Consider the following 13488-nt stretch of genomic DNA (forward strand, 5'->3'; position numbering starts at 1 on the left):
GTGGCCTCTCCCATTTGCGGAGCACAGGCTCCGGACGCGCAGGCTCAGCGGCCATGGCTCACGGGCCCAGCCGCTCCGCGGCATGTGGGATCTTCCCGAAACGGGGCACGAACCCGCGTCTCCTGCAACGGCAGGCGGACTCCCAAGCACTGCGCCACCAGGGAAGCCCAAGTGCTGGTTTTGATTGCAGTCAATTTGAAGTTAGGGTGTTAATCCCCATGAGGATAGTGGGATTTTTTTTTTTTTTCCCCCCTGATGATTTATGATGTTAATGTGTTTTTTTCTTCTGAAGTAATTTAAAATAATACTTTAAAAGTTTTAGTCTGAAAATTTCTTCTTTTTTTGTCTCCCCCCCCCCAGTCTATATTTGAATTTGCCAGTTTAGCTATGTGGATTGAAAAGTGATAATTAAGAGACAGTGATAGGAAAGGTTACAAAATTTGAGAGTCCTTGATTAGGGCATATTTTTATGTAAAGTCAAAGCTAAGATTTTGATTGTTCCCATGTGCTTCAATTATCAACAGACTAATCTTAAATTATCTTATACTTCTGAAGGTTCCAAATAAATTTAGATTTCCAGATATAGCAGATTGCAACATAGTAATTTACCATCTTTTCTGCCTATCGGACTTGTATTGTGGATCTGCTAGGCATCAAGTGCCATATTAAACATGTTCTTGCCACCAGCTTCTACAAAATTGATGTCTTTAATCAAGTCATGAATATAAATTTGATCAGTGCTATTCTGTATGGATTAGGATCTAAGGATTTATGCATAAAAGTTATATATAAGAAGATATATCCTCACATATGCAGAGTCATGTTGGAGACATCCATGGGTTTCCTCATTTTCACACTTAGATTGCTAGGTTAGGTCAAAGCTAAATTCTAATTCCATATAGTTTTATGGAATAATCAGCCTTCTCTCTTTCCTAATCAGTTTCCAATTATTTAGCCCTTTTCCCCTAAAATCCATGGAGTAGAGTTAAGCACTATTTTCCCTTTAATTTCATAGCTTATTTGAAGGAGCTTTGTAGGGAATGGAGCAAGATGACAGAGTACCAAGCATGAAAAAGACTGGGTTCTTGAATCTTATTTGCCTCCTGCTAAATTATCTGGGGGAGGCTGCAGTCATTATTATTCAAGAGTAAAGTGACACTGGAAAACAATGTATTTTTTCAAGGTAATCATTCAGATTTATTTTAAAAAGGAGAGGAGAGTTCTGTTTTGATTTTATGGGAACAAAGGCAACAGTCAGGCATTTCTTTGGCTGACTCATGCAATCCTAGAGTAAAATATAAGCCCAGGTTACTTTGATAGGATTTAAAGGAGTAAAACGTATGTGAATACAATGGTATTAGATCTGTGTAATTCTGAATAATAAAATAAAGATTAAGATGATAATATTGGTCCCTCAAGTACTGGTATTTAAACTTTAAAAATCAATCAAGAGAGAAGATTAAGTGGTTTTTCTTTGGTACAAAAAATGTAAAGCTAAGACCAAATTGTTCTATTTTCACAGATTTAAGATACAAAGAATGATATTTAAAGACATTAAAATGGCTATTAAATTCTCTTCAGTTTGTAAAGAATCTCCTATGAAGTACACTTAGAAGAAATCCCTGAGTACATTAACTACTCTATTAGTATCTTCATAAACAAAGAGGAACAATTTAAAGTACTTAGCAAAAGCAGTATCTATGTATAAGACTCCCTCCAGAGTGCTTGTAAATTAGGCCACCAAATATTTAACGGGAGAAACAATACAGTCACAAAATTAAAATATGATAATTTGAACACATTAACCATTCAAATCAAAAAACCAGTCTCGTATGGTGTCTCTGTTTTGTTTTAGCCATTCGATATTGTTTTTCACTGTTTCCAGCACTTGCTCCCTAGGTTTTTCTCCTGCTCCAGCTTCTGGATATCTTTTGAAAAAGCTCTCCATCTATAAAAGAGAAGGAAATAATTAAGAAAGTAATTTTAAGCCCAATTATTCTTCAAGGATTTTCTTTACACTCTGGATTTATTTCCTTCTCCCTGGACATTCAGTATCACTGAATAACATTGAGATACATTTTCTGGTGCATCATTTAGATTGAGCCCATCTCTCAGATTAGCAATCATTACCCATGGCTTTTGGACACCTGGCAGCATGTCACACGAAAAAGGCCCTGATGTATTGGGGAAGGAGAGCAGCACACTGGTGGCTGGCATGCTCTTTCTGCTGCTTCAGGTTTCTCAATTTTCTGCACATTCCCCAAGGTGTTCCCTGGAAAATCTGGTCTGTGGAATGATGGCTTTGCTTAGCCTTTCATTCCAGGAGTCTGGAGTATTTTAATACGCGTTCAGTTCATTTATTGAGGGCTCATCAAAAAATCTCTGTTAAGCTTGGTTCATTTTCCCTCTTCCCTCCAAAATCCTCCCCCAAACTCTACCATAGTAGTATTTGTTATTTATAAAAATAAGGATTATTCTGTTTCTTAATACAGAGGAATGTAACATTCCAGTATCTAATACAGGTACTGAAAATTCATACAATCTCTATTTGTGCAACATTAATGAACATTCCCTACCCCCCTGGGAATTGAGATATTTGAAATCTGAAAGATTTGGGCTAGTTTTGAAATTCCAAAACTATGAATTCAGAAAGGAATCAAATCTTGACCAGCTTATCCCAGGATTACATTTACCTGGAAAGGGGAGACATACTGTTCATGCTTTGGTAAACCAAATGGTCTCATGGAGCCTTCTAATCCTCCCAAGGCCTCACGTTTCTCAACTTTTAAACTTTATTTATTTCTTGGTTGTTTGAATTTTTTTCAGTTTAGAAAAAACTAGGTGTACATTTAATTATATATAAGAATTATTTCTTTTTTCTGTCTTCTGGGATCTGAATAGAGAAATTATCACTTCTCCTAGAAAAAAAAATTAATTCTGTTCCTTCCTTGACAAGTATAGAGGAATTTATCTTCATACCTGCCAGAGTTGTAGTTCAGTGTTGAATGGCTCTGCTATAGTGACAATCCGGCCAAGGTTTCTGTTATTGAGTGTATATCTGAAGAGAAATTTAGGGGAGGAAAAGGGTATATAAGTGCCCAGAACTTTAAATACTTTCTCTAAATGCAGACATATCCTTTTTATTTTGGGAGTTTTTTAAAAAGTAATTTTCAAAGTACAGAAAGTACAAAACACAGTAAGTAAACATATTTAATTTAAAATCCATTCAGGAGAAATTCTCAGTAAATTCTACACTTCTTTTTGTAGACATATCCACACCACTTACTCAGAGATGGTAGACTGCTTGTTACATTCCCCAAATCTGTTCTCCTTTTTTCCTGCACACATGAGAACCACAGTCAGATGACATTTCTCAGCCTTCCTCATAGCTAGGTGCAGACCGGTGATCCAGTTCTCATCAGTGGAATATGAACAAAAGTGATATGCTCGGGGCTTCCCTGGTGGCGCAGTGGTTAAGAATCTGCCTGCTAATGCAGGGGGCACGGGTTCCAGCCCTGGTCTGGGAAGATCCCACATGCTGCAGAGCAACTAAGCCCGTGTGCCATAACTACTGAGCCTGTGCTCTAGAGACTGCGAGCCACAACTACTGAAGCCTGTGTGCCTAGAGCCCGTGCTCCGCAACAAGAGAAGCCACGACAATGAGAAGCCCGCACACCACAACAAAGAGTAGCCCCTGCTCGCCACAACTAGAGAGAGCCCACACACAACAACAAAGACCCAATGCAGCCAAAATAATAAATAAATAATTAAGTTTTTTAAAAAAGAAGTGATATGTTCAACTTCCACCTCCTTGCTTAAGTAAAGGGAAATTGCTTGCCTTGGACTTTTTTTTTTTTTTCCCTCCCATTCTTCCAAACTTCAACCACACAGATAGAATAAGGTCAGACTACCCTAACAACTTGGAATTCTCATTTCAGGAGACCAACCTGAGTGAGAAATAATTATTTATGTCCTTTAAGCTGCTGCATTTCTGTGTTTCTGTTACAGCAGAATAGCTCTATCACCTTTATCCTAACTAATACTCTATGTGTCTTCTGCAGGTACAGGAATTTGAATATAGGCCATTTATTTGCTTTCAAAAAGCTTTATTAGCTGCTTGCATATTTGGGGTTATGATCTATATCAGCCTGCTAAGCAAAGACACTTGAAGCTGGGTGCAAAGATAGCACTTTAGAGAGAATATTCTGTTCCTGTCTCTCTTGCATTTTGTCTCTTAACAAGAATCAGAAATTTCCTTATAGACCAAAATACAAATCATTGTAATACAAGTAAAAATTTCATCCCAATTAATCACAGTGTAAGAAAAATAATCACAAGAATTATGTATAAACCTTGAACTGTTGGAATGTTGGGGAAAGATAAAGGAAAATATATCAATATATAAAGAGGTAAACAAACATTAGGAGAAATTTTACATTTAAAATTTATCACATAACAGAAGCAGAAATCGTGAAATAAAAAGTAATAAAGTTTGTCACATACACATTACAAAATTTTATACTAAAGAAAAACTGCCATAAAATTAAATATTTATTATTTTGTTTTAAAAAGTGCAAATATTTTCACTATAAAAAGAACTCTTACAGATTGGTAATAGGGAGAAATATGCCAACATGAAATTAGTGAAGGAATGAATCAGCAGTTTTCAAAAGAAATGTAAAGAGAAAATGTACTAATGGAAACAGATGAAATGTTCTAATAATTATCCACAATTTCAGTATACTAGGTACAGTGTTCACTCTTATCACAGACACCATTGAATTTAAATCCATTATGTCTTTCATCTTTCTTCTCTTAGAAATCTAAGGCAAGCAGTTTCCCTTTACTTAATGTCATCATCCATTATCCAAAATGTAAGAATCTCAGTCATCTGTGCTCAACACTGTCCTTATAATGTGTGTACCTCCTCGCCTCTGACTTAGCTGTCTAGAGCTGCCCAACCTCTCAAACCCGCCACCTGACCCTCTGGAGCTGCCCCTTTACAGGGAATACTACTTATTTGGAGAATGTTTATTTTCCCACATCCTCCATAGCACCAGGTCAGAAAGGGAATTGGTGTGGTCATGCTCCGCATTGTGGATTCCCAGCCATTATTCCTCCACTCTCTCTTTAGGAACCTCTGTTCCTTCAGGTTATTCCCCTTCATCTCATTTATGATACACTTTGGCACCTGACTCCTATCATCCTTTCTACTTCAGGCCATGATTTCAAGGTCCACATGGATGAAGATATAACAGCTTAGCGCCTTAGTTTCTTGACCTCCTCATTTCCAATGGTATTTTCTCCACTCTACTCCAGCCACCAATTCCCATCATCATACCTTGTGATTATCCATAGGTACTCTGACTCTAAAATTATTAATTTATGCATGCTCCATGACATAATTTACCATTCACTTTCCACTATGACCATTCTTTGACTTTATCTGGATTTCTGACCCATTGACCATCCCTACCCCTACTTTCTTCTGGATCATCAGCTCTTCCTTTGCTTTCACTTGTTTCCTTATATAGTTTAGATTCCATGGTCTACCATTTTCAGTAACATTTTTGCCTAAGCCCTAACTAAGCGCCCTTATATTTCAGTAATTTGAGTCTGGCAAAACTCCAGCTTTGGGTGAAATTAACTGCTCATTTCCTTTGTTTGTACCACGTGGACACATTGTGTCAAGAGAGGTCACCCAGCTTTCCCCATATTGTTTCACTATAAATTCATGGCTGTCAATCTTAAATGGGCCCTTCACATTGACAGTCCTGCATTATCCTGGTCAACTCATTCTCTTCCTCTTTGAATTGCCTTTTGCAAATGTTTTCACTCTCTTAAAACCTCCAAACACTCTCCCTCTTCCCTTCCTCCTCAGATGATCTTGTCTTCTAATTCACAGAGAAAATACAGAGTAACCTCTACATCTTTTAGCTTACATATAAATATACCTGTTTTCCTTCTGTCTTCTGTGCTTTGGTTCCTGTTTCTCCCTCACTTTCTCAAAAACATTAATTTTTAAAAAATCTTTTTCCTGTCTTACGTATTAAATCTCTCACTCTTCACTGGATCTGTCTCATCAGCTTTTAAGTATATTAAACATTAAAATATCTTCTGTATAAAAAAAGGGAAAATCCTCTCCCTTGATCTAGCATCGCTCTCTTAATATCTTCTCTCACCTCCCCATTCATAGTCAAACTTTTCAAGAGGCTTCTCTACATTTTTTGCCTCCATTGTCTTACTACTGACTGATATATTGATTTGCTTCCATTTGAGTTTTGCCCCCACCACTCCACTGAAAAACTCTTTCTGAGTTACCAATAAGTTTAGTGAGCATTTTTTTTTTTTTTTTTTGCGGTACTCGGGCCTCTCCCTGTTGTGGCCTCTCCCATTGCGGAGCACAGGCTCCGGACGCGCAGGTCCAGCAGCCATGGCTCGCGGGCCCAGCCGCTCCACGGCATGTGGGATCTTCCCGGACCGGGGCTCGAACCCGTGTCCCCTGCATCGGCAGGCGGACTCTCAACCACTGCGCCACCAGGGAAGCCCTAGTGAGCATTTTTATTCTTTGATTTATTCAAACCTTAAGCAGCATTTGGCAAGGGACTCTAACTTCCTTGAAACAGTCTCTGCTTTAACATCTCAAAGGAGACTCAAAAGGCAGATATATATATATATATATCTGAACTCATGGTTCTTCTGCAAACCTTTTCTGGAAATCTAGACATTTTATTCTTGTCACCTCACTTGCCTCCCATTTCTAATCTGCCAAATTCTAAATGTTCTTATCTTTTCATCTTCACCATTACATCCATAGTACAGTGTCTCATTGTCTTTTGCTGGGACTACTCCAATAGCTCTGTAATTGCTTTCCTCAAATTCGCTCTGGTCTTTGCTTTTACTTTACCACCAGAGCTTTCTTTTCAGAGTAAAATTGATCATTTTACTGTCTTACTTAAAACCCTGTAGTGACCTTATCATTGCTCTTAGAACAAAAGCCCAAATCTTAATGTGACCCTGAAAAACTTAGCCCTTATCTTTCCTCTTTTCTGATAGTAGGCATTCAACCAGGAAAGCTTTGCCTCCTGTTCATATAATTCACTCCTGTCCTTCTTTCAGAATTCAGCTCAATCATCACTGCCTTAGGAAAGCCCTTAACCTTCAACTTCTCTTGACTTGGTCAGTTTCCCCATTACTCTCTTTCAGTGTGCCCTGAACCTCTTCTATTTGTAGTTATTACAGTTTTAACTGTACTACATGTATTTGTGTGATTCTTTACTTAATATTGATCTTCATTATTAGACTCTAAGCTCCATGAGAAGAGAGAACCAGATGTGTTTCTCCTTGTATACTGTTGTACTTTGAGTACCAAGCCCTGTGCCTAGCATGTAGTAGATGCTCCACAATATTTACAGGATGAAAGAATTATAATTTAAAATGAGATATCAGTTTTCATGTACTCAATTAGCAAGGATATTTTAAAATGACAGCACTGAGTATTGTCAAGGGTTGGAAAAATAGGCAAAGTTAATAGTAAATTTTGTTGTGGATGACAGTTTTGCAGCACTCCTCAGAAACACTAAAAGTGAACACGTTCTTTAACACAGCAATATTACCTCTACTATTATTTGTATTCTAAGGAAATTCTCAAGGATGTTCAAAGAGAACAGAGCTTCAGTTTCAAAGGTGTTCATCAGTACATCATTTATACAGTGGAAAGTTTGGAACAATTTTATTATACAACAGATGGAGATTGGCTAAGTAAACTAAGATGTATCTACACATTGAAATATGACTGAGAATTTAAAATAACATCGAAGAAGCATACTTAAAGACATGAAAAGATATCCACAATATGGGATAATGTAAGAAAAAGCAGGTTATAAAACCGTATGTCTGGGCTTCCCTGGTGGCGCAGTGGTTGAGAGTCCGCCTGCCGATGCAGGGGACACGGGTTCGTGCCCCGGTCCGGGAAGATCCCACATGTAGGCCCGTGAGCCATGGCCGCTGAGCCTGCGTGTCCGGAGCCTGTGCTCCGCAACGGGAGAGGCCACAACAGTGAGAGGCCCGCGTACCGCAAACAAAACAAAACAAAACAAAACAAAAACTATATGTCTAATATAATTCCATTTCTGTAAATAAATGAACAGCCATAGAAAAATGACTCAAGAAAAAACAGTGTGACAACAGAGGTTATTTTTAGGTGGTGGGTTTATGGGTGATTTTTGTATCCTTATTTTTGCTTATCTGCATTTTGTGCAAAACAATACACACCTATTTTATAATAAGAAAATTGAGATTTTAAAAAAGGAAATCACACTAAGTTCCTGTAATGATATTTTACAGATTCAAAGAAAGTCTGTTATTACAGGTAAGAAAACAGTTTTTCCAGTGACTTTCTATAATTTCTATAATATTCCTCTTCTGTTTTGTTCTTTGTGACTAAAAATTGAAGAATTATATTTAGAAACTAGCAATGAATAGATTGAATAAAAACTGCAACTACCTGTATAAATATCAGAAATATAAAACCAAAATGCGTTCATTCCAAGAAACCATCATATGAAGTGTACCATTTAAGGGGAAATATGCTGTATATTTATCATATTGATTACTTTTAAAACTAAAATAAGGATTTAATTATATCTTAAATATTTTGAAAAATAATTATGTAAAAATAATCTTGGATTTAATATTTATGTAAGTACTATTATGTTATCCAGAAGAAATGGTTTTGATGCACTTAAAACTTTTAGTTAAGTGCTTATTAAATTATCTTGTTTTTGAGATACTGTTTAAATGACTTCAGTCATGTCCCATTGACTTAATTTTTCATTCATAGTCATAAATTTAAATCAAACTTTATCACACCACACCAGTTGAGTTCATTCAACTTCATATTTTCATGTAAGAGTTTAATGGAATAAACAAAAGCAAATAATAATTTCTGAAGTATCTTTGGAACTTTGTGGTTAAGTCTCAAACTGGAAAGGACATTAGTGGTGTGGCCATCAGCTGTCATAAAAATCACGTAACAAAAGCTTTATAAAAAAGCAGCTTATTTATTTTAAGATGACAATAAATAGTTCAGAAACAAAGGCAATAAAACCACACATTCTGAAGTCTGGAAAACATTTAAGAGTTTGAAAATATTTGGCTAATGCTTGGCTCATTTCTGTTTAATTTGTCTTATCCAATTTTAATGGGGAAATTATATTTTTTTCAAACTAACCATAATTAATATTGGGGTTTTTTTGTATCTGACATGTGGTTATTATATAATTTTATGTTTTAGGCCATTTGAAATGATATGAGAATTAGATCATTAGACTATGAAGAAATATTAAAAGCCTTGGGAGAGAGTTTTGGAACTAGCACTGCAAATACTTCATCAATTTGTTTTTCCTGAAAATTTCAACATTAGGTCTAATAGATTTATTTTAAGGCCAACTGTTTATGACTTTATGGCAGTGTAACACCTGTTCTTTTTCCTACTTCTTAATTCTTAAGAGGTATAACAATGAACTAATTTTTTAAAATGAAATATGCATTATTTGAAATAACTCACATGACAACAATTCAAATAAGCCTTGAGAAATAGTCTGTTTAATAAGCAATAAGGAAGTACCCACTTTATTATGTAAAATAGAATATTATTTATATTTTCACAATAATTTAATAGAAAGCATTGTTCTTCATCTACGTAGGTTTCTTACAACATGTACCAAAAAAAAAAAGTTGCGTAGTCTTTTCGATTAAAACAAAATACACAGTACGTGTCATTAGGCATATATCTTTCAAAATGGAAGGTACTACCTTGCATAATATGAACTGTTACCTCCAGATAACATGTTATCAATAGGTAGATTTATTAATTCTAAACCAAATAGTTTATTGAAACAATTATAAACATGAACAGAGCATCATATACACACCACACACACACATACACAAGCATGCCAATCAATCTTCATAGAAATGGATGAGCAGTTACATTCAATAGTTGCGAGAATATAAAAGGCAAAAATTTATCACAAGTAAGCAAAAGCAATGTAGGGTATCTTTGCTGAGAGCTAGAGATATAATTTGGATCTCAGAAGGATAAGAAATGTGAATGAACATAATGGCACACTGGTTAATTGTAGGGTAGAAAAGAGTATAGAAATAAAAAGTTATCTTTGCAGTTAGTATTTCTGATAAGGTGGTCATTATGCACTAGGCAGTGCTGAAGGGAAGACAGGAGAAATTAGGAGGAGATGACAGAGGCCATTTCTTGGGATGGGGATTACAGATGGTATAGTTCTTTGGTCAGTGTTTACATATTTGTTTGGGACATATCTATATTTTATACTCTGTCAAAGAAGTATCTTTTTAATGGAAATAAGCATTAAATTTAGAGGATCAAGACCAAGAGTAGCAACATTTCTTCCATATGAGGCAGAAGAAATAAGAAATTTAGGAAAGCATCTCTTTAGCTCATTTGCTCATCTCTTGTCCTTGCTACTTATTTTAAAACTGCTATTGCCCGGGAAATATAGTTTGCTTTTAAGAAGGGAGGAATTGGGAGATTGGGATTGACATATATACACTATTGATGCTATGTATAAAATAGACAACTAATGAGAACATACTGTATAGCACAGGGAACTCTGCTTAATGCACTGTGGTGACCTAAATGGGAAGGAAATCCAAAAAAAGAGGGGATATATGTATATGTATAGCTGATTCACTTTGCTGTACAGTAGAAACTAATACAACATTGTAAAACAACTATACTCCAATAAAAATTAATTAAAAAAAAAAGAAATTTTCAAAATACCTAAAGCTTAATTATCTGGTTAAGGGTGGCAAAAGTTATCCATATGAACTCAGTAAGATGTAGGGCTCTAATGGGAACCCAGGTCCAGGAATTATCATTTCGTTTTCATTAAAAATTAACTGAGAACTAAATATGTGCCTGGCATTATGCTAGGTGCTAGCACAATAGGCAGAATTAACTTGTTTTAACCAAACTAAAAATAATGCTTAGTCATCTTTGCAGATTTCAAAATTCTGTTGATCAGTTGGAAACACTACTTTCCAGAAAAGGAATTATGCTTAAAATTAACTAGTATATTGCTTCCCTGGAAGGAAAATACCATGATCCTTACCTCTGATAATATGCCACTTCAAATATCGTATAGATGTCAGAGAAAGCACAGAAAAGAGAAAAAGAAAGAACTTGTAGATGGCATCAGACAAAGAGAACAATAAATCATTATCTGATCATCCCACCTGTTGACTAGATATTCCCAGTTGAGCTGTATCCAATTCCAGGCCATAGTCTTCCCATAGCTATTATATGAGATGTATCGAATGACTGTAAACACATCCTGAGTTTTAATAAGATTTGAGTCCTTGAGCAAATCCAGATATCTAAGAGAAGCCAAACCAGAAACACAATTCAAAATGAACTTTTAGTGTTCACTCTTAGCTAAATTCCAATACAACATCGCTTTCATTCCAGTAATTCAATTCTTGAGTCACCAATTGACACAGTCAATTAAGTAAGACAAATGATAAAACACAATTTAATATTTTCTAAAATATTTAACTGTTTTTAAAGAACAACCTATAATTTTGAGGACTAGTGTAATGTAAACTTTAGGAACATTTAAATTATTTTGGCGGTACTAAAAACAACTTCAACTATTAATTTAAAAAATTAATTGTATTTATTTAATAGAAGCACTTCATCCATTTTACCTGGTTATTCCATTATACTAAAAAAATCCCCCAAAACCAGCAAATTAAAGGAAAGTACTTATATTATTATTTTATATGGGATTACAGTTAAGTCTTATTTGCTCTTCCCTAGATTGTAAAAAACAACTTTCTAATGTAACTTGTATGGTTGGATTAGTTGGCTATAATTATGGTATAATGCAAATAAGTGCAAGATAAATTAAGTGACCAAATCAATAGATTTTTATTAAATTTATGCCATGGCTGTACCCAGAGGGAATGTCTGAACATGCTCTGGTAAACTTCCAGAAACTGCACTGGTGTGGTGGGCTCCTGAATTTTGTACAATTTATCTCTTATCCTCTAGTTCACAAGAGTCTTAGTAAGGCATCTAAGTACTTGCTAATTTTCTCATCATATACGATTAGCACAATGCCATCAAAGTAATGAATCAATATAATGTTTTGTGGAATGTCAAGATGATCAAGTTCTTGATAGACTATCTTAGGGCAGAGAGAAGGAGAATTCACATGTAGCCCTAAGGTGAGATGGTGAAAGTGTATTGTTAGCCCTGCTAAGTAAAAGCAAACTGCTTCTGGTAGTCCTTACAGATTGGTTATTGCATTGTAATTTACTATTTATATTCTGCCTCTCCCAGGAACCTTTAAGTTTCTCAAGGATAGATTTCATTCTTGTTCATTTTTATTCCCACAATCTATATACCTGTACATAGAAAGGACATCTTAAGTGTTGTCTAAGTGAATGAAGTAAATAACTCAGAAACCATAATTAAGCAAAAAATTAAAAAGGCTGAAGCTAGTTGATTTGGGACATAGATGTGGAGTGGGAGAACATTCATAGATGGGCTTCAAGCAGTCTTTGTACCTTGTGAGTGGAATGTAAATACCTTTTGGGTGTGTGTCTATGCATGTTGTGGCAGACACTCCTCTGCTGACACAGACCAGTATTGTTCTGGGCTTGGGTCAAGGTATCCTTGATCCTAGGGAAGGTAAACTACTACCCCATCCTCAGAGTATATCATGATTGGCCCAAATAGTCAAAGGAATTCAAGTTCATCCTAGTCAGCAAATGATCAAATGGTAGATTCAGAGTATAACCCAGAATGATCAAGGGTGACCTAGTTCTGGATTATGAGGGGAAGTGGAGATAACTGACCTCTTATCATAAAAGACAGAGCCTTGTGAGAAGGAGCTCTTTTGCTCCTGTCCTTCTTCCATTGAACGTATTTGTGTGAAGGCAAAATGCTTGGAGCTCTGGAAGTCAAGAGACATCCAATATGCAGAGGATGGCAGAAAAGAAAGAGAAAGAGCCTAGGTCTTGGATGAAAATGTTGAACCACTGTACACAACTGGAAACTCCCTACCTCCAGAATTTTTTACATGAGATTACATGTCTTTATTTTTTAAGCAACTCTTACAGGGATATTTTGTTTCTTGCCAGGAGAATAATTATTTAATAGATTTTCTTGGAAACATATCATCCATAATTAGCATTTTAAAGAGACTGTGACATATAAATTATCAAGTACCAATACATGTAATTTTTTTAAAAGTTCTAGCTTACCTTGACAAAACAGTAACATTCTTCACTGATGCTAATCCGTACAATAGCTTTTCTTTTTCTTGAGCTAATGAAGTTTTCTGGTATTGCTGAAGAGTGTAGTTCCATGAAGTCTCATTGCCAGAGTTCTGCATTCCATACCGATATATCAGAAGCCTGAGATTTACAGGAAGACTAGAAGAA

The 13488-nt window shown here is 35.7% G+C and overlaps 1 protein-coding gene across 1 annotated transcript in view; it reads right to left on the minus strand.

The window, feature by feature from the left end:
• Positions 1–1181: 1181 nt before the first annotated feature.
• Positions 1182–13488, minus strand: part of ENPEP (glutamyl aminopeptidase) — a 107821-nt gene continuing 95514 nt past the window's right edge. The window contains exons 17-20 of the mRNA XM_007450819.1: positions 13309–13479; positions 11275–11415; positions 2980–3058; positions 1182–1948 (exon numbers count right to left, since the gene is read on the minus strand). Of these exons, the coding sequence (XP_007450881.1) occupies positions 1802–1948; positions 2980–3058; positions 11275–11415; positions 13309–13479 (538 nt within the window). The 3' untranslated portion in view covers positions 1182–1801. The remainder of the gene's footprint in view (positions 1949–2979; positions 3059–11274; positions 11416–13308; positions 13480–13488) is intronic.

The sequence above is a fragment of the Lipotes vexillifer genome, unplaced genomic scaffold, assembly GCF_000442215.2.
Source record: "Lipotes vexillifer unplaced genomic scaffold, Lipotes_vexillifer_v1.1 scaffold529, whole genome shotgun sequence".
Taxonomy (NCBI): domain Eukaryota; kingdom Metazoa; phylum Chordata; class Mammalia; order Artiodactyla; family Lipotidae; genus Lipotes; species Lipotes vexillifer.